Genomic DNA, 21764 nt, shown 5'->3' on the forward strand with positions numbered 1-21764 from the left:
CGTCGGCGGCGAACCGCGCCATCCCGACGACATCCACCTCGCAGAGGGAGGCTATTGACCGCCGCGCCGTCTCCCAGGAGATCCGGAACGCGCCGTGCACCAGCCTGGGCCTCTCGCTGAGGTGCTTTGATCTCGAGCTGCTCGCCGTTGCCGCTGATGATCCAGGAGCCGTTTGACACGCAGACGCAGGACCCAGCGATGTCAACAGATGAGATGCCAGGTGGCAGCTGGTGCCCGGATCGGAACAACAAAAAATATATACTATACACTAGTGAAAAGAGAGAAGGAAGGATGAATAAGTAAATATGCTTGCTACATGTCAGCCACCACACATTCCATTTCAAAGAATCGGATGAGACAGACACCGCCGCACCGGTATCTTTTTCCATGGTCACAACTCACAAGCCATCGTTCACTTGGCTGGACGCAGATTTGCTCTGTAGCGCTTCCGCTTCACCAGTTCACCTGCAGATTGCAGACCCTGCAGTACTCTGCTCGGCCCCAGCCGACCCAATGGCGCAGGCCGCTGCCTCATTCCTCTCCTCGCTCCTCGGCGGCGCCGGGGGGCCGGCGGCCACGGTGACGTCCATCTTCGTGTACCCAATCAAGTCCTGCAGGGGCATCTCCGTGCCCCAGGCCCCCATCACCGCCACCGGTATCTCGACTCTGCTACCTGCTCATCCATCACACTCTCTTCCTTGACTCACTGCAAAACACACGCGTGCTTTCTCTCACTCGCATTGATCTTGGCGGGCAGGGTTCCGGTGGGATCGGCAGTGGATGCTGGTGAACTCCAAAGGGCGAGGCATTACCCAGAGGGTGGAGCCCAAGCTCGCGCTCATCCAGGTGGAGCTGCCGCCGGAGGCCTTCGCCGAGGACTGGCTCCCCACGCCCGACGACCACATGGGTATGGTGTTACTGCCCTTCAGTGTTCCTGCGGGTTGAGAGATTGGGGGCTGGTGGCCGAGGCGGGGATTCGCGATTCCGCCGTCCTCGACGGCGGCGGCGGACGGGCGGAGGAGGAGCGGGTCGCGACCAGGGGGGTATCTGAAAATATACAGGGGGTTAATTGAAAAATAATCGGATCGCGACTATTAGTCGCGATCCAATTTAGGGGTTATTTGTAAATTATAGGGTGTAAATTGAAAATATTCGGATCGCAACGAATAATCACGATCCAAATGAGGGGGTATTAAAATAATGGGAATGTTTCCGGCCCCCGCTCGGCGTGCCCCGCGCTTGCCTCCGGACGGCGGTGGCGCAGCGACGGTTACAGGGTGGGGTGGTCCGTGGGGGTGGCAATCCTTCTCTGTCCTTGTTTCCACACCGACCGCCCCCGCCCGCCGCGCTTGAGCCACCGCACGGCCGGCTCCTCATCGCCTCGCAACCCCGGCGCCGCTACGCACGTCTCACCTCCAACGTCGCCTTCGTCTCGCTCGTTTGCTGCCTCGCCAGGCGCCGTCGCCGTTTTGCATTCTGTGTTTTCTGGCGTGTTGCCGGCGGCCACATGGTAGGTGTTCGCTCCTTTGCCTGCATAGAAGCGATGCCCAGGAGTGTGCATGAGCCTGAGCCTGCCAACATATAACTGATTCTCTCCGTGAAACCTCCATAGGACAACAGCTACCGGTACAGTAACAGGTGCCTGTTGATTTGCTGCAGTGGAATGTCATTGCACATTTCCTGCACAGCGTTACTAATTGTACAACCTTTACTGCCAGAAATTGAAACATATGTGCACTAAATGAGAACTGAAACTACGGCTAGTTTTACTTGTGATCTGTCATGTTACCCTTGGACCATTTCAAGCATTCCTCTTGCTTCCAGCTGATGCTGATTGGTTGTTGGTCAACAGGCGTTTGTCGTTTTATATTCATTTTCCATAGGAGAACAATTAATCCTAAAGTTGCCATTGCCATTTTTATTCAACCCAACCGACTACATGCTGCAGTTATCAGAGCACCAGGAATGGAACCATTGAAGATCCCTCTTGCTTCAGAATGCGCCACAATCTATGATGTCTCTGTGTGGGAGTGGTCTGGCTCCGCTTATGATGAAGGTGCTGAAGCAGCTGAATGGTTTTCCAATTTCTTTGGGAACCCAACTCGACTCGTGCGCTTTAAAGAAGGTCCAAACCGTTGTTTCCTGCAGGCCTTTCCATTTGCCTTGAATTTTTTGCTAAATAAGATCTTTATATGCTACTTACTGAGAATTTGATTTTTTTTTCTCATTTTGTAACAGAGTCGGAAACTAGACTGACTGACCCCGACTACGCACGAGGTTACAAAACCATGTTTTCTGATGGCTACCCTTTTCTGATAACCTCTCAGGTGTTGTTCTTCATCCTATCCCGTAGTTTCAGGATAATAATATCTGCAAATGTTGCTTTACCTGACAATGCACGTTTATTTTTAGGGATCACTGGATGCACTAAATGAGATACTTGAAGAGCCCATACCAATTAACCGCTTCAGACCAAAGTGAGCTGCGCCCATTGTGTGCTTGTATTTGCTGAATGGCTCATTTGAGGATAATTGATGTGGCTGATAACTATGACAGTTGCTTAATGGAGCATTCGCTATCAATTTTTTAAATCATTTGTTGCTTTAATTCTTACGAAAGGTAATTTCTTTGACAGTATTTTAGTGGAGGGATGCCACCCATACGCAGAGGATCTGTGGAAAACAATAAAGATAAACAAGCTAACGTTTCGAGGTGTGAAGTTATGCGGCCGTTGCAAGGTAAAAATACCTTTTTCTTTAACAGACCCACCTGCATATATTGCATTGATTGAAATGGAGGCTGTATAAGCGGTTTTACCTCAAGCTTCCCTGGAATACCATGGCACTATTAGATCAGAGTGGTGGAATGAATTATGTGTGAGCAAGGTCAAAGTACTCTAGCTGCAAAGTTAATTATGAAATGCCTATGTGAAAGGGAACATGGTAACTGATAATAGGAAATTCAGTGTCTCCACAAGATTATTGTAGCATCAGATATTTTACTCAATTATTAATCTGGATGATATCCTAATTTTCTTTCATTTCTTTTTTCTTTGCATTGTAAAATCAGCGACAAGGCTATGGTCCTAGGTGTGACGTCAAAAGTTTTCTCTCCTGCATGTTTAGATCTTCTGTTGAGTTATGTGATAATGGAAATAAATTGATAACTGATAATAGTTAATTGACTTAGTTCTGCTCTTGTAAGGTAATATTTATAAAATTAACATAATTTGTGGTGCCTATAATTTCCAGGAACATAGAAACAAGTAAATTCGGTACTATGATGTGCACCATTTTATTCCCTTTGTGCTGGTTGATTCAGGTGCCTACAATTAATCAAGACACTGGAATACCTAGCCCTACCGAACCAACTGAAACTTTGCAGAAATATCGGTCTGGTGAAGTGCTGCTTCCAAGCCACAAAAATAAACGGCAGGTGATTGTCGCTTGCATCTTATCTGCAGCATTTGCTACTCCAACATGCTCTTGAAATAGATTCATAATGGCCTAAATCGGTGAAAATTCATGGTTTTTTTAATCGATTTCTGTAGGTGTACTTTGGGCAAAATGCAGTCTGCAAGGAATCTCTGTCAGCAAACAGGGAAGGAAGGATCATCAAGGTTGGCGATCCAGTTTATGTCATGCGGTCATTCCGTTCGTCTGATGAAGTGCCAGCTTGAGTGACTGAATCAGGGCTACGTAACAGCCACTCCTCCTTTGTTGCGTGTGCATAATACCACTAGCTGTACCTGTATATACCAACACGGATCATAGTGAAGCATGTCTGACAAAAGTTCAGGCATGCTGGTTGCCCAAAGAAATTCAGATACTCTGTTGAACCCATTCAAAGGATTTAAAACCTTTTTTTAAGCCATTTAAAACCTTTTTTTTATGGAGTTAGCAATGCACGAGATCCACAGTGCGTCGGTTTGAAAGGCATGATAGCGTCTGAGCTTGCGGCGCAGAGGTTCATTATAGACTATTAGTAGTACTAGTCTAATCTGGTAATGATGCATACATTCCAATCCCAAGAATTACTCCCATGCGGTTTCCAATCCAATGCCGCAGGCGACGAGGCCACCGCGTTGATTGCCATCAAGACGTCGCTCGTCGACCCCTTGGCGGCGGCTGGAATTTGGCGTCGGGTTCGTCACATTGTACCTGGGATGGCGTGCGGTGCAATGCCCGGGGCGTGGTCACCAGCCTCAACCTCGCCGGCATGAACCTGAGCAGCACCATCCCCGACGACATCCTCGGCCTCACCTCGATCGTCCTGCAGAGCAATGCGTTCGAGCACGAGCGGCCGCAGGCGCTCGTGTCCATCCCGACGCTCCTCAAAGAGCTCGACGTCAGCAACATAACTTCGCCGGCACCATCCCGGCGGAGCTGTGGCAGGTCGCTAACCTGCAGCTGCTCGACCTCATGCGCAACAGGCTCAAGGGCGGCATCCCGGCGAGCATCGGCGAGCTCCCCAAGCTGGAGGTGTTGGAGCTGTGGAACAACTCCCTCACCGGCCCGTTGCCGCCGTCGCTCGGCAGCGCGCAGCCGCTGCAGTGGCTGGACGTGTCAACGAACACGATGTCTGGGCCGGTGACCGCCGGTCTCTGCGACAGCGGCAACCTGACGAAGCTGATCCTGTTCAACAATGTCTTCGCAGGCCCGATCCCGGCGGGCCTCCACGTGCTCGTCGCTTATCCGCGTGCGCGCGCACAACAACCAGCTCAACGGCACGGTGCCGGCGGGGCTCGAGAGGCTCTAGCAGCTGCAGCGTCTCGAGCTCGCCGGCAACGAGCTGTCCGGGGAGATCCCATGGCGAGATCGCGCCGCCGTGGCGACGCTCCGTGCGTCTGAGCTGACATTTTACAGTATTCGTTGGGTGACCCCAATATTTTCATTAAACCTCCTGATTTGGCTTGCGACCAATAATCACGATCCATCATTTTAGAGGTATATTTATAAAATATTGTACGAATAGTTTTATAAATCTCCCTAATTTGGATCGCGATTAATAGTTGCGATCCAATTTAGGAGGTTAAATGTAAAATGTGTTTCACAATATGATCCCTCTTTTGCGACCGGAACCCCTCCCCGTGTTCTCCCCTTCTGCTCCGGCGACGGCAACGGCCGCCTCGTCGCCCCGCATGATCTCCAGTTCTCCCCTCCCCGATTCCCCATCGCATATCCCCCCCTCGCGCCCCTGCTAGTCTGTTTCTCGTGAGATTCTCAGCGGTGGTCGGGATTGCTGCTCATCAACAGCTGACGGGTGAGGGCCGCCGGCGCGACACTTGTTCCCGGTGCCTAGTTTTTGAGTTCATAGACTTCCTAATCCTGCTCATTTTGGTCCCTGCGGTCTTCGTCCCCGTCTTGCGTGGCACGAACCTCCTCATCCTCGTCGGGCATCTGCTGTATTTATAACAAGCAACTCCTGCGACACTGGTGGAAAATCCACCTTTAATCTCGGTTGGTAAGGAGCAAATCTCTCGAAAATCCATCTGGGATAAACCAATCGAGACAAAAAGGGGGTCTTTAGTTCCGGGTCGCTCACTCGGGACTAAAGCCTCCTTTATCCTGGTTGGTATTCCCAACCGGGATAAAAGAGTTTTCCAAAAAAAAAAAGCACCGGCACCATCCACTTCGCCCGCGCCGCCCCTCTGCACCGCCGCCCGTGCTGGCCCGCCCCGCCCCGCCGTCGGTAGCGCCCGCCTCCGCGCCATGCGCCCGTGCGGCCTCCGCCTCCGGCTCCCGCGTGTCGTCGGCTGGTCACTCACCGGCCGCGCCCGCCACCGCCGCCAAGCCCCCACGGTCGCCCTCTGCTCGTACCGCTCCGTCGCCCCCCACCAACACGAAGCACACAAGCAGCGCCTCGGCTCAATCCGCGTTGGCCTCCGCCGCTGCCTCCCCCGTGCACTGGCGCCTCGGCTCGATCCGTGTCGACCTCCGCCGCCGCCTCCCCCGCGCGCGGCCTCTAGCCCGCTGCCGCCACCTCCCCCGCACACTGGTGCCACGCCTTGGTGTAACAACTCTGCCTTAATTAGGTGAAATTAAACTTAAACAAGTCATTAGTCACTAAGTAAAAGAGGTAAAATGTCCTTTTTGACCCTAAAAGGCTCCTTTTGGAGTTAAATATAAAACTTGAGTTTTTATGTACAAACTTGAAATTTTGCCCAAATAAGAGTTGTAAAACTTTTAATTTCAAACAAATTTTGTTAATAACACTTTAGCGAATTCGGAGTGGGAGAAGGTCAAAAACAAGAATCAAACCAGGAGTATAATAAAACCCTACAAACAACCTAAGTCCTGGAATTCAAGTTTTCCAACAACTTTGCAACCTGTTATCTCACAATTTCATATCTAACCTCAAGTTAGACCTTTAATTAAAGTTGTATCCCCTTGAGTGTGTTCCAACTTTGTTACACTGACCCAGGTCCAAATCGAAACCGAACCTACTCAAAAACTTGGTCAAAGTTGGGTAAAACAATCAACTCAGCCCTCTGGGCATTCTAGCTCCAAGTCTGGAAACCGTCCAGAGTGCACCTCTTGGCAAGTGTGTTCCTCCAAGTTTTTGAACTAAACTCAAGAAAATCTCTAAATAAAATTTGAAGTCCTAAGACCAAAGAACAATCGCTTCAATAGCACCTTGGTCTAATTCAACTCAGAAGCTGCTCAAAAGTCGAGTCAAAGACAGCCAAACTCCTGAAATTTCACCAAATCGGTTGAAATGCCTAAGTCCGAAATCTCTAGTTTTTGGCAAACTTTGGCTCGAGTTATCTCCAAATCCTTTCAAAATCTGGACAAACACCTTTAGTAAAGTTTGAACTCCAAGCATAGGACTACAAGTTTGCTTAAGGGATATTCGAACGTTTGGTTTGAAAATTTCGAATGGAGGGCCCCCAAAGTCGGTCTTGTTTGCTACCCGGCTTGCCTCGACGCTAGCGCGCTCGGGGCATGTTCGCCCGCGCACCGCCCACCGCGTGGCCGCCGTCCACCGGCAGCTCACTGGCGCCCTATCCCTGGCGGGGGAGCGACAGGACATGAGCCCCGACACCCAACCAGCGCCGCGACAAGACCCGACGAAGCTCCCCGCTACCCTATCGCCGGCCGAGCACATCCCTTGCCCCTGCCGCGCATCCACGCCCGCCAACCGAAGCTTTGCCCGCTCGCCGGAAAAGCCGCCACGCCGCCGTCATCCCACGCCTCCGCCCGCTCACCCAACCAGAGCCTTGGCGCTCCGCCTCACCCGCCCGACAAATCGGATGCCCACGATGCGTATCGCCTGTGGCCAATCATGGCGAGATACGCTTCCAGGGCCAATAGCGCCTCCGGCCAATGGTCGCCTCGCCCGTGCACCCGCTCTCCCCGGCCTTATCCTCCCGCGCCCGGAGCCCCTCCTCGACCCTCTACTCCACCTCTCCCCTATAAAAGGGTCAAGCACGCCGGCACAGCCACCCTTCGCCATCTCCTGTACGCCGCGCCCCTATTTTTCCACTGCGCCGCCGCTAAGGCTCCCGTGGAGCTCCCACCTCCGCGCCGCCCCGAGCTTCAACGACCTCTCCACTCGCTCCGCCACCCCTCCGCGCACGACCCCGAGTCGCTCGTTGCCCTCCCGACGTTGCTGGTGTGCCGGAACGCTACCCGCACCGCCACCCGCCAAGCCCAGTCGTCGCCACCGCGTTTCGACCCTCGTCGGCCATCTCCGTCGCCCCAACTCCGCCAAGTCGAGCTCAGGTGAGCCCCTGCGCCTCCCCAGCCACTTGTTGCCCGATCCCCGCCGACGAATCGTCGGGGATTTCACCGCCGCCGCCGTGCGCACCCCTAGGGACGACATTGCGTCTTCCCCCAATCTTTCCAGGGGCATAGGTGCAAAACCCAGGGACCTCTACGCAAATAAACCGTAGACGTGAGGGGTAGAGTGCAAGTTTGCCTCGGTTATTTGTTTTAAATCGGCAGAAAAGGTTTAAACTTTGTAAATGCCCAGTAAATCATAGAAAAATCACAAAAATGCCAAACCACTTTTGTTGGAATCCTTGTTCTGTCTAGTTTCTTAAAAAAATAATTTTGTCCATGTTACTATTGTAAATAATATCCAATGGTTTTATTCCTTGCTTAGGCCTTTTTTGTCAATAATATCCAATGGTTTTATTCCTTGCTTAGGCCTTTTAAATCATAGTAAATAGAAGAAAAATGATAAAAAGATAAATCCAACTGTGGTGAATGTTTCAATGAGTAGAAGCTCAAAAAAGTACCTAGTGCCCTAGAATAGAACTTAAAGTTACTGTTTTAACCTTATATTTGAAATCTAGGGTTAAATCTTCCTTTTTCATAAGTTTTAATCCAGAGCTAAGAAAAATATGAAACCACTTGGAGTAACTCAGTTTTGAGAGGTAGCTTACAGGAAAAATATGGGTTGTGGTCAGAATTAGGAAGAAACCCATCTTCCTTGTAAAGCATGTTTAAATATGAGATAAATAGGGGAAATAGTTATCCTTCTCCAAAAATTATGAAAATTCACCAAAGCCTCTGTAACACACCTTCAACCTACTAGTAAAATTTCACCCTCAGAATCACTGTAAGTTTTGAGATAAAAATAGTTAAGTGCATGCTACCTTTGGTAATAATATGCATTTAATTCTTTTTTGGTAATCCAATGGCTCCCAAAATTTTACAGTAACTTATTAATGACTTAATTAAGGTGCTGTAATTTTCTTAGTACCTTTTGTTGCTATTTTCTTGTGGAACCATTTTTGGCTAAGTAATCGACTTAAAGGAATAAAAAGAAATATAAATCCTAATAAGCTAAATAAGTAACTTTGGAAGAGATAAAAAAACATTCCGAAGTAAATAACTCTCCAAATGCACTTGAACGACCTCCCACCTTCTTTGTGCAACTCTATGTTGTGAGAATCTATATATGTACATAATTACCATCAAAGTCAACCTCAAAATTAAACTGACCACCTTACTTTATGAAGTAAAGAAAGTAAGATCTTATTTAGGTGAATGTAGCCTACATGCAACATCTTTCTACCAGTAAGCCATGCCTTGCATCGTCTGTGTACACGCATGAATAAAACTGAACTCTTGCATGTGCATGTCGGGTAGAAGCTAATCTCGCCGACGGAACCTACGAGCTCCACCCTACGCCGGAGGAAGAACCTGTTGCGGAGCTTCATCACTTGGAAGTCGAGCCCGAACTAGATCAAGACCCCGAGGAACCGCTAACTTTTCCTAAAAGCAAGCTCCAGTGCATGAATTCCCTATTTTAAATTTATGCAAGTTATTGATGCTTATGATTGTGCATTTACGTTTGTAGGAGTTAGTTGTAACCGTAGATGCATGAACTTAGTACCTTGATCTGAATACTAGTTGCTAAGGTCGAGTAGCTGCAATGCTTAATAGGTCTCGGTAAAAGTCGAGTGATTTCTTGTCACTCGCGAGTTATAGGAATTGAGTGCTTTACTTATGTTGCAACTATAAGGACGATGGACAGGATCGGGCTTATGTTCGATACTTGGTGGTTTGCCCCGTCTGTCTACATGAAATGGACTAAGGTCGGCGTTCGTGATCAAGTGTTTGAAAGTACTAATCTCATTTCTAGTATGGGATGAGGAAGCCTAGTACCTGATTAAACTAGGGCGTGACTTATACTCCTGCTGTCCCTGAAACGAGGTTCCCATGATGCATCATGTGGGTGCAAGTGTGATCACAGTACGGCAAGAGGCCGCGACCAAAAGGGCTACTTCCTGGAATTTTAGTTTGAACTAAGCTATTTCTAAAATTTTAGATTAAAAAGGGTTAAAATAAAAAACTCTAATTTAGGGGTATATGTAAAATATGACGCTATGTTTTTTGCAAAACGGTCCCTCTTTTGCGACCGGAAACCCGCCGCGCGTTCTCCCCTTCTGCTCCGGCGACGGCGATGGCCGCCTCGTTGCCCCGAGTTTCCTCCGGTCCTCCCCTACCCAATTCCCCATAGGATATCCCCGCCGCGCCCCTCCTAGTCCATTTCTTTACTTTTTTTCTCTCTTGAGATGCTCAGCGGCGGTGACGAGGGTCGCCGGCGCGGCGCTCGTTCCCAGTGCATTGGTTCGAGTTCACAGACTACCTCCTCCAGCTCATTCTGGTGGCAGCGGCCTCCGCCCCCGTCTTGCGGGGCGCTGACCTCCTCCTGGGCATCACCTGTATTCATAACAGGCAACTTGTTTGAGTTCAACTGAGATAATCTTTGCTTCCAGGATGATCCATTTACTCAACAACAGCTTGAAGATGAACCATTTATTTATCAACATCTTCCAGCAATCTGAATGCAAGGTCACCTGTACTGATGCGTAGATGGTAAGCTCAATTGTTTACATGACAACCATCTATGTATGTTCTGGTCATTCTTGTACATAAATCAATCAACCGGCTAAGTTCCAAGGAGAAAAGGAGGGTAGAGATGTGACTGCTATTTTACTGGCTATTTTGTATGGGAGCTGAACTTTTCTAAACTGAAGAACATTTGTTAGAGACATAGACATGCTGAAGAGCTGTAGGCTGTAAGCAGCTGAAAAATGAAAATACAGCTCCAGTCATCGTGGCTTACAAATGCTGAGGGTGATCATGTACGCAGTAAGACTTTTCTTGTGCGCATGTGTACGCTGCACAGTGTATCCAAGCAAACCTGAAACCTAATAGAAAATGTATAGACACGAATGCCAGAGTTTAATCCCTAATTTTTAGCATGTCAAAAGCTCTCCCTTTTTTTTGCAATGTCCTGCAAGTTTCAGTTGCTTGCATTTCCTTTTTACGACATGAACAACAGGATGACCAGATGGTTTGGATGCGAAACATGGTGCTCCCAAAGCTTCTGCAAGTTGTATAGGAGGATTGATTTTTGATAAGGCACTTGTCATTGGGTTTTGCTTTCCCCTGTTTTGGGTTTTCCGATTGTTGCGTCTCCGATTTCCTAAGTGTTCAATACTGAACCAACTGAAACTCTGCAGGCATATCACTCCCGTGAAGTGCTGCTCACAAGCCACAAAAATAAACAGCAGGTGATTGTCTCTTGCATCTTATCTTGTGGCGTTTGTTACTCCAGCATGTTCATGAAATAGATTATTTCATAATGGCGATAATAGTTGAAAATCCATTGTTTTTTGTCGATTTTTTATTTTTTTATAGGTGTACTTTGGGCAAAATGCAGTCAAGGTTGGCGATCCGGTTATGTTATGCGGCCATTCTCTTCATCTGATGAAGTACGTAACAGCCACTTCTTCTATGTTGCCTGTGCAAAACACCACTTACTGTATGCCCAACACGGGATCATGGTGATGTACCTGTATGTCGTTCGCGAGCAAAGCCTATCTGACAAAAGTTCAGACATGCTTTTTGCCCAAAGAAAATTCAGATACTCTGTTGAATCCATTCAGAAGATTTAAACCTTTTATGGAGTCAGCAATGCACGAGATCCAGGTGCCTCAGTTTAAAAAGCATGGCAATGACTGTTCTATGGCTTCTTGCTGGCTAACCAATGTGATTAGGAAGATAGTTGTCACCCCACCTTTCGCTGTCAAGTCGCAATCATCTTGAGAAGCTGATAAAAGTGCTTCCCATGAACCTTCAAATTTGTCTAGTGAAAGAAGAGGAGAAAAATCTCTGTGTAGCGGTGGATAGCGTCTTATCTTGCAGCGCGGAGGTTCATCGTGGCCGGCGGGCGGCGGCCAGGGCTGGTCCTGATATTTCAGGGGGCCGGGCGAGACTAAAAGCCTGGACCTTTCAATAATAAAAGTAAAAAATGGTTCATAAGACTAAGTTTTGTAGCAAATGAATCTTTCTGGAAGAACTCATACTACTATTACAATATTTGTTAATGACTCATCTGCTTGTTTCCTCTTTTGGTTGAAGTCTCAAATCCAAATGACATCCATCCCTTGCCAGTGTCCAATACTCCAATCAATATATTATCAGTTACCTTTTGCAATGAACATGCAATGTCGATCGTCATCCACAAATAAAAAATGAAATACCAATTAGCCTAACTAGTCCATCAACCCGTGCTCCCGCACGGGCTAATATTTTTTAGAAGCTATTGTATTTAAAATTATTTAGAAATTAAACTCCTAGCTAATAATCAAAATTGTTTACCTACTACTCTCTTATTTTTCAATACTTCAACATAATACTTATATAGATATGTATCTATCTTTATCCAGTTGTGATTGATTGTTAATTAATAATTACCCAATGCACTTTTTCATCCATATTCATATTTTTTCCATTTTGTATCACACCTCCAATCCTCCATACATTATGTTTAGCATACAAATCAATATTTTTCATCGATTCCTCACATACATGTATAAATGGTCTAAATGGTAGCACTCATTATGTGTATATACTTTAACTTAGTATTTTTATATTAACAATGACATAAATACGTAATTTAAAATCATATATTAATTTACTTTTTAACATGTACGATGCACATGAAGATAATTAGATTAAGATTTAGGTGTTTACTTTAGATTATTTTTAATAACGACATACGTGGATAACATAGATAAAATTTTAGAATGATATTTTAAGTTATGCTTTATAATGATGTGTATTAGTAAATTGGACGAAGGTTATGGGGTTATTTTAGATTATTTTTTATAATAGCTGAGCTCGGTAATTGAAATATAGGTTTAGAGCTCATTTTTGAATATTTTTCGCAATAATAGTGGTGGGTAACTTTTTAAAAAATATAATAGATCAATGGCTATGATTATTAGATTTTACAGGATTGGTGTTTGACGTTTTTAATTTTTATGAGAATTTGTCTCTTTTTTCTAGCTTGTCTCGTGGGAACTAATGCGAAGCCTCCAATGGAAAAAAAAATGAGACTACATTGCTAAAAAACTATTACCATAAGCTTGCTCTCATTGGTTAAATATTCAAACACACAATGCTTATGTAGATATATACTTAATATCTTCATCCAATTGTGATAGATTTTAGTTAGCAATTACTCTATAATATTTTCATCCACATTTATAATCTTTAACTTTTCACTTTGCATCGCAGATATGCGCTTGAATTTGTTTAATGAATCTTAAGTTTGAGATACAATTTTAGCATAGAAATCTATATTCTCATCACTTTATATCCTTATAAATGGTGACACACATCATATGTATAGACCTTAATTATTATATCGTATACCAATAGTGCAAGATATAGACGATTTAGAATCATATATTGCTGTATATTTTTAATTAAGGTTATTTGATTCAAACGTAGAGTTACCTCATGTTATTTTTAATAATGCCATGTGTGGGTAATATAGATGCAAATTTAAGGGGTTTAAATTTTTTAAGTAATAGTGGTAGGCAATTCAGTTGCAAATTAGGGGGTTATTTTAAATATTATTTATAATGGCATAAGTGGGTAATTTTGATGAAGATTAGGGGGTTACTTTAGTTTATTTTATATAATGGCAGAGGTGGGTAATTTATATATAGATTTAGGGGGTTACTTTAGGCTATTTTCATAATGGCATATGTGGGTAATTTTTTAGAAAATATAATAGATCCAATGGCTATGATGATTTGAATCTATCGATTGATGGTTGGATGTTTTGCTTTTTTGTGAGAATTTCTAGGATTTCTCTCTTTTTCTAGAGTGTCCACATAGGAATGCTAGGTGGCTTCACCTGGAGGCTTCAAAAGGAGCCTCCAATTAGTAATAGTAAGATTATCTTGAGCTGAGCCGGAGGGTTAATTAGGGGCTTAGAGCAAATTGAAAAATGCTACCTCCTCCGGCTCCAGTTGCTGGCCTGTCGCTTGCTTTGCTGCTAGGCGCTAGCTGCTTGCGTTGGCGCCTGGCGTCCTGGTGCTCATCTACTCTCTCTGCTGCACTCGGCGACAGGCCATGTAGCTTCGGGCGCAGCAACACAAGCACACAGCATAGCATATACGCCTATACAGCAGTACTGCATACGTTGTACCTGGGGGCCCTGTAGCTTCGGGGGCCCAGGATGGCCGCCCCTCTCGCCCCCGCCCCGCCCCACAAGAGCTGGCGGCGGCACGGCGGTCTGCTCCTCCATCTCCTTCGTCTCCAGCCTTCATGCCATCAGATTCTGGCTCGAGGTCGCTGACCGGTCCCGGCCATGGCGATATCGCGCCGCCATGGTGACGCTCGGCGAGTCGGATCGGAGCTCACATTTTACCACCCCAAATATTTGCATTAAACCCCCTGATTTGGATCGCGATTAATAGTTGCGATCCGATTTAGGGGGTATATATCAAATATGGTCCGAAACCTTTTCACAAAACCCCCTAATTTGGATCGCGATTAATAGTCGCGATCCGATGTAGGGGGTATTTGTAAAATGTGATCCGAACATTTTTACAAAACTCCCCTCTTTTACGGCCAGAATCCCTCCGCGCGTTCGCCCCCTTCGTCTCCGGCGACGGCGACGGCTGCCTCGTCGCCCCGAGTGGCCTCCAGTTCTCCCTTATACAATTCCCCACCGGATGTACCCCGCCGCGCCCGTTCTAATCCATTTATCTTGAGATGCTCTGCGGCGGTCGGGCTTTTTGTTCGCGTGGTGATGCTGCTTGGCGACAGGTGAGGCTCGCCGGCGCGGCTCTCGTTCCCAGTGCATTGGCTCGAGTTCGCAGACTTCGTCCTCCAGTTTATTCAGGTCGCCACGGCTTCCGTCCCCAACTTGCTCAGCGCGGACCTCCTCATCCTCGCCGGCCGTCACCTGTATTTGTAACAAGCAACTCGTGTAGGTTCAGCTGAAACAATCTTTGCTTCGAAGATGATCCATTTGGTCAGCAGCAGCCTGAAGATGATCCATTTTGCCAGCTACAGGTTCCAGCATGCAATGCAACATCATCTGCAGTGACGCCCCGGCCTCAATTGTTTGGTCAAACCTCATTGTGTTTTTCAGCTTGGTTCAGAAATTCAGCTGTACATGAGTACATGACGACCATACATGTAAATTCTGTCTATTCCTGTACATAAACTATCAATTGGCCCAGGTTCATAAGAACCATAAAAGGTAGAAATATTGCTGTTTTACCAGCTAATTTGCATGGGAGGTGAACTTTTGTGAACTGAAGAACATCTGTTGGAGACACAGATATGTGAAGACTGACGAGTTGCTGTTTTACACCGTGCAGAGTGTATCCAAGCAAACCTGGAACCTGGTAGAAAATGTATAGGCACAAATGTCAGCGTTTCATCCCTATGTTTCAGCATGTCAAAAGCACTCCCCATTTTTTTTTTTTTGCGCATCATGTCTCCAAGGTCTCATCATCATCACTTGCTTACATTTCCCCTTTCTTTTTCCAACTCGAACGGCAGCATGACCAGATGGTGAGGATGCGTAAACGTGGCGCTCCCAAGCTTCTAGAACTACAAGTGCCCAAGAAGTAGCAAGGCATTTGTCATTGAGTTTTTGTGTGCATTGCGTACGAATCAGTGCTCTTGGCCCGGCGGGTTTTGCTCTCCCCTGTTTTCTCCCAATAGTTCAATGGCGACATAAACGCCTCCCTACGCGGGTCAAATTTTTAGCTTGGCTGCTCTACAATGGCCATCTCGGCGCCGTGCTGCCGTTGGATTGTCTACTTCAGGCAGCGGGTTGCCTAATCTTGCCCCGCTCCTTGTTTCCCTTCTCTCTCTCTGGTTTGTACAACTCCGTCAGACACTGACCCCCCCCCCCCCCCCCCCCCCCCCCCCCCCCCCCCGGTACTCCAGCACCCCTTTCGATCAATGAAGTAGGTCGGACTTCGCCCCTCCCCGAAACTGTTTCGGAAAAGAGAAAATTCGTTGAATGGCAGGCATGCAAGAGTTCAATGGCATGAAAATCCATGGTGTTAGTGGGGTTTTTCTTTTCCCCATTTTTCTGGGCTCGTAGTGGTTTGTTTTTGTCTCTGATTCACGCCTGAAGTGGGAAAAAAGAGAAGAGGAAAAGACAAAAGAGCTCCGATATCGTGGGTGGTCACCGGATGTGTGGACGCCGCCGCGGTGGCGCGTCACGGTGAGAGCGACGTTGAATGTCAACTCCGCCGGTTACAAGGGGCGGGGCGGCGGAGTCTACGCTACCGGGAATCATCTACATGACTACATCATGTCATCACCAGTGTTCATGACCACACTGGAGGATTCTCTTTCGATTACCCAGCCTTACTTAATTGCTAAACCCGTCTCGATCGGGATAGTTTATCTTACCATTTTTTTAAAAGTAATCTTTTTATCAAGGCGAGAGTCAATTAAAACAAATGCCGCCATGCCCATCGTGCTGCCCGCAGACAGAGAGGCGCAGCACGAGACGGCACCCCAGCCAGCCAAGAATCTCCCCTTGTGTAGGCAGGGCTCCCCATTTCAGCTCCCGTCACTTCACTGCCAGCCAGTACAGTCCACGAGCACCACGTGCCATCGCCCAGCATACCGAGGCGGCGATAAGCCCATGGCCATGGAGAAGGCCGCCTCCTTCCTCTCCTCCCTCATCGGCGGCGGGGGCGGGGAGCCGGCGGCGACGGTGAAGTCCATCCTCATATACCCCATCAAGTCCTGCCGGGGCATCGCCGTGCCCCAGGCCCCCATCGCCTCCACTGGTATGTATGCTGCCTCTGCGCTCTGCTAGCTCTCCATCCAGGCGCTCTGTAATCTGGTGGCGGCCACGCAGGGTTCCTGTGGGATCGGCAGTGGGTGGTGGTGAACGCCAAGGGGCGAGCCTACACCCAGCGGGTGGAGCCCAAGCTCGCGCTCGTCCAGGTGGACATGCCGCCGGAGGCCTTCGCCGAGGGCTGGCACCCCACGGCCGACGACCACATGGGTGGGTATTCTTTGGACCCGTTTCTGTCCCCCATGTAGAATACAATAGCACTGCAACTGCAATGCCCCAACTGCTGGTACCTGTTACTACCTACTGATTTTGTAGCCGTGATGGAACTAATTGTACACTTAATCCATGCTGATTAATCTACAATTGCTATCGATTATGTACCCAAAAAATGTTCTCGCTCTGCTATATGTTTGCCAAATGTTCATCCGGACATGGCATGTTCAGTCTCAGATGTGCACTATTTGCCGTCAGATTTCCATATTCAGCTTCAAAGGAGAATCCTAAATAAAAGGCACAGCTTTTATTCACACTTCTCCAAATCTCGCAGTTATCACAGCACCCGGAATGGACCCTTTGAAGATCCCTCTTGCTGCAGAATGCGCAACAATTGATGATGTCTCTGTGTGGGAGTGGTCTGGCTCTGCGTATGACGAAGGAGCTGAAGCAGCCGAATGGTTCTCCACTTACTTTGAGAAGCCAAGTCAACTAGTGCGCTTCAAAGAAGGTACCAACCTTAACATTTCAATGGAGTAGTGAGTTTGCTCAGTTAGAGGATCTTCTCTACTGGTACTTATGGACAAAGCTTATTCTGCTGCATTTTTGACAGCATCAGAAACTAGATCGTGTTTTCAAGATTATTCCCCAGGTTACAAGATCATGTTTTCAGATTGCTTCCCGTTTCTGATAGCCTCTCAGGTACAGTCCATACTTCTATTCAGTTTCTAGATAAATGCCCTGTAGGAATGTTGCCAAACACAAAACTTGCAGCCCATAATGCCTCTTTAATTGTGTTGCAGGGCTCACTGGATGCACTAAATGAGATTCTTAAAGAACCTGTACCAATGAACCGCTTCAGACCAAAGTGAGCATCCCGCATGTTTACTTGTAATTTTGTTTCCTGAAGAGATTTATTTGTTGGGTTATCCTGTTGCGGTTGATAGCTAGTTGGTTACTAATTGCTTACTCACCTTCTTAGTAAGCTGATTTTTTTTGGGCAGTATTTTAGTGGATGGATGCCACCCATACTCAGAGGACCTGTGGAAAACCATAAAGATAAACAACCTAACATTTGAAGGTGTGAAGTTGTGCAACCGTTGCAAGGTAAGATGCTGTCACTAATTATTCTCCTGGCTTTGAAGTTGATTATGCAGTTTATGTCTGGAAAGGAACACGATAACTCATGAAAAAAAAATCTGTGGCCCGACAAGCTTTTTTTTTGAAACTTAGGCCCGACAAGCTTGGCTTTATGGTCTAATGTTGAACTACATAATTGTATGATAATCTTATAATAATAATTCTATGTCACTCAGTTTATCCTAGCTGTAGGCTGTAGTATGGTTAGTAATGTTTATTTGTGAACTTTAAGTAATATAGTGATGGTTTTCATGTTACATAGAAACTGACAAATTGGATGCTTTGGTAGACTGATACTATGATGGCACCTTTTACTTCAGCGGGACAATATATACAAAAATCTCGGATGCTTAGTTACTGTGTTGACTAATTCAGGTGCCAAACATTAATCAAGACAATGGAATACATGGCGCTGAACCAACTGAAACTCTACTGACATTTCGGTCCGACGAAGTGCTACGTCCAAGCCACAAAAATACACGGCAGGTAATTGTCTCATGCAGATACAGCTCATTTTATCTGTTCAGGTTGTTAGGGAGTTGTCTGTGGCCTTGGCTAGGTTTTACTTCAACATCCTCAAGATCACTGAGGACTGAACCTTTTAATCGATGTTTCCAGGTGTACTTTGGTCAGAATTTAGTCTGCAAGGAATCTCTATCAGGAAAGGGCAAAGGAAAGATCATCAAGGTTGGCGATCCAGTTTATGTTCTGCAGGCATTCGCTTCTGCTAATGAAGCCCCAGCCTGAATCAGGGCTTTTCAGGTTTCCCATGTGCAAGGGACTATAGTGGCCTACAAATCGAGGTATCAATAAAACATGATAAATGCATTTGTCATGTGCACTGTGCCTCAGATTAAAAAAAAGTCAGCAAGCTGTTAAGACTGTTGGATGATGCAATAAAACATTTCCCATTGCACAACTCATGAATTTAGCTGTGCCTTCATCAGAGACTTATTTACCACTATGAAATTACATGCTTTATTCAGAATAATACAAAACAATAAGAAGTTCCAAAAAGAGGGGAAAAGGAGTTAGAAGACTGTCTAAATAGGATGGATAGAGTCTTTTAACCTATACAAAATCAGTGATCCACTGCAAGTGCCCTCGCAAACATCAGAACAGCATGTACCTCCAGTTCATCTAATCTTCAGAAATTGCTACTTAGCAGTCCAGCTTCCAAATCACATCAAAATGTAATGGCAGCCATCGTAGCCTGAAAAAGAAAAGGAAAGCATACACAGTTAGATAACACACAGTGAGCTGAAGAAATTGTTGCTGGATTCTGAAAAGTTTGTGCGTTGTTGGTTTCTGCTACTGAAATATGGAGGAGACTGCTTACTTGGGTCCTTGGTGATGAGCATGGCGGTGCCGCCGAAGTCGCAGGTGGCGCCGCTGGCCTTGGTGCGCTGCCAGTAGCTGTTGAAGGCGAAGGAGGCGTGCGACAGCATGGTGTCCGGCCGGAAGCAGGGTCCCGACGGCTGGATGGAGTCGCAGTCCGCCCCCGAGCCGCACGCGTAGTCCATGGCCTGCTGCACGATGGGGCCCGGCACCGACGGCTTCGCCACACACCACTCCGAACCCACCGTCCCCGGCGACGGCGTCGCGAACGGGGGCGGGAACACCACCGGCGGCAGGAAGCCGCCGCCCCCCGGGGAGGGGACGGCCCCCGGCGGCTCCGGTGCGTTCTCCGGCGGGCCCGGCACGATGCCCGGAGGGTACGGCGCGTAGATCGGCGGGCTCGGGACGGACCCCGGTGGTTCCGGCGCGAACTCCGGCGGGCTCGGGGCGGACCCCGGCGGTTCTGGCGCGAACTCCGGCGGGCTCGGGACGGACCCAGGTGGTTCCGGCGCGTACTCCGGCGGGCTCGGGATGATCCCGGGCGGATACGGCGCGTAGATTGGCGGGCTCGGCTCGTACGTCGGCGGCTCTGGTGCGTACTCCGGCGGGCTCGGCACGAGTTCCGGCGGCTCCGGCGCGTAGTACGCCGGTGGGCTCGGGACGTAGGTGGGTGGCTCCGGCGCGTACTCCGGCGGGCTTGGTTCGTAGGTGGGTGGCTCCGGCGCGTACTCCGGCGGGCTCGGCACAATGCTCGGCGGAGTCGGTTCGTAACTAGGTGGGCTTGGGACGATTTCCGGTGGGCTTGGGACGATTTCCGGTGGGCTCGGCGAGATTTCTGGTGGGCTTGGGCTGGGATACGGTGCGATCTCTGGTGGGCTGGGCGTGACTTCTGGTGGGCTGGGCGTGACTTCTGGTGGGCTGGGCGTGACTTCTGGTGGGCTGGGCGTGACTTCTGGTGGGCTTGGGTAAATGATGGGCGTGCCTTCTGGTGGGCTTGGGGCAATTTCCGGTGGGCTAGGGCTCGGGTACGGCGCGACCTCTGGCGGCGGGCTCGGGTACGGCGCGATCTCTGGCGGGCTGGGCGCGACCTCTGGTGGGCTGGGATACGGCGCGACCTCTGGTGGGTTGGGCGTGACTTCAGGTGGGCTTGGGTAAACGATGGGCGGGAGCGGCGGCGTATCTTCCGTTGGCGGTGGGCTTGGGATGATGTACGGCGGTGGAGGGTAGTAGTAGTCCGGCTCCGGCGGCGGCGGGGACGAGTAGACGAAAGCTGGCGCCGGGACGGTGATCGGCAGCGGCGGCGGCGGCGCGTCCGGAGTGAGGCCGCAGTTGGGAGAGCCGGGAGGGGGAGGAGGGTTGGGTGTGCCGCCGAACACGTCGCCGTAGGGAGGCATCACCGGCGTGCTGTAGTAGGGGTCAGAGGAAGAGTGGTGGTGACGCAGCAGCTCCTCTGGTCTCAGCATTCTTGCTCCTCCTGTCCAATCAAATTGACAGGCTACTGTTAGTAATTCATACTTGTTTTCACCAAAGAGTCAGTGGAACGAATTGGTAAGGAAACGTATGCAGCGAGCAAGGAAGCAACGGCAGCAGCTCACTGAAAGGAATGATACTAGTAGTAGAATAAATGAATCTTTTGACAGTAATGTCAGAGTACTGGAACAATGAACAATGATGCTTAGGTGCTTGGTTGCTTCAACGATGATCCAAAATTCTCGTACACAAAACCCAAATGCAATCTGAAGAGAAGGTTACTTAGCATGGAAGAAGTCACGAAGAAGATGGATACATCATACGTACCGCACCGTGCGACGAAGGCGAACGCGATGAACAAGACGAAGAGAAGACGCAACGGGCGCAGGTACCCCCTGCTCTTCTCCATGGCGTACATGGGGCTCTCCTCCATGGCGGAAGGACGTATGGCGACCGTGCGAGCCGTAGGTCCAGGGTTGTTATAGCGGTGGCCATGCCACGACGACAAAAGGCGCCTAAAGCTGAGCTCGAGACGAGTGAAGCAAGGCTGAAGAGGGCAGTGAAAGAGTCTGCCGAGACCGAGCCATGTGTGAGCTTTTCTGCCAGGATTCTGAGGGGAGCTGGGTAAAAGCGTCGCTGTGTAGTGTGTACGAGTGAAGCGGGCATGGAAATGATTGGGATTCGTTGGTGATTTTGAGGTTTTGGATTCGCCTGCCTGCCGGTCGGGCTTTTCTCCTTTGGCAATCTTGGCACAGATGCTTGCTTCGTGCCCAGAGAAATGCAGAATGGAAGGTCTCGCCCTCCCTTTTCATTTGCTTGTGGCTCACTCAAGATAGGCCCCACTCCAAACTGGGCACTGCTCCTACTTGACGTATAGTCATGCGCACATTTTGTGAGATTCTAGGATGTATGTAACTTGCAACATCCTTGTAGCACACCTGGAACCATTAAAGAACCAGTTGCACATGACACTCAAAAGAGATGCCACATCAATCAGTTCCACCAGG

At 48.3% G+C, this 21764-nt stretch overlaps 2 protein-coding genes across 4 annotated transcripts; one reads left to right on the plus strand and one right to left on the minus strand.

The window, feature by feature from the left end:
* The first annotated feature begins 382 nt into the window (after nt 1-382).
* LOC117842173 (uncharacterized) lies at nt 383-18872 on the plus strand. Of its 3 annotated transcripts, none has more exons than XM_072291540.1 (8): nt 383-655; nt 758-907; nt 1949-2125; nt 2239-2327; nt 2413-2477; nt 2636-2738; nt 3322-3435; nt 18568-18872. In XM_072291540.1, exons 1-8 carry the CDS (start codon nt 388-390, stop codon nt 18694-18696), a joined length of 1095 nt encoding a protein of 364 aa, XP_072147641.1. In that variant the 5' UTR covers nt 383-387; the 3' UTR covers nt 18697-18872. The 3 variants fall into 3 exon arrangements, with proteins under 3 accessions (XP_072147641.1, XP_034578512.2, XP_034578432.1); XM_034722621.2 differs by lacking the exon at nt 18568-18872 and adding an exon at nt 3551-3891 and having other exon boundaries at nt 386-655; XM_034722541.2 differs by lacking the exons at nt 383-655; nt 758-907; nt 1949-2125; ... (2 more) ...; nt 2636-2738; nt 3322-3435 and adding exons at nt 16243-16585; nt 16657-16806; nt 17144-17320; ... (2 more) ...; nt 17814-17916; nt 18325-18435.
* On the minus strand, nt 18839-21636 carry LOC117844377 (uncharacterized). Its single transcript, XM_034725095.2, has 3 exons — nt 21085-21636; nt 19289-20761; nt 18839-19162 (listed from the first exon to the last, which is right to left on the minus strand). Exons 1-3 carry the CDS (start codon nt 21188-21190, stop codon nt 19131-19133), a joined length of 1611 nt encoding a protein of 536 aa, XP_034580986.2. The 5' UTR covers nt 21191-21636; the 3' UTR covers nt 18839-19130.
* Between the last annotated feature and the right edge of the window lie 128 nt (nt 21637-21764).

Source organism: Setaria viridis, chromosome 2 (assembly GCF_005286985.2).
Source record: "Setaria viridis chromosome 2, Setaria_viridis_v4.0, whole genome shotgun sequence".
Taxonomy (NCBI): Eukaryota; Viridiplantae; Streptophyta; class Magnoliopsida; order Poales; family Poaceae; genus Setaria; species Setaria viridis.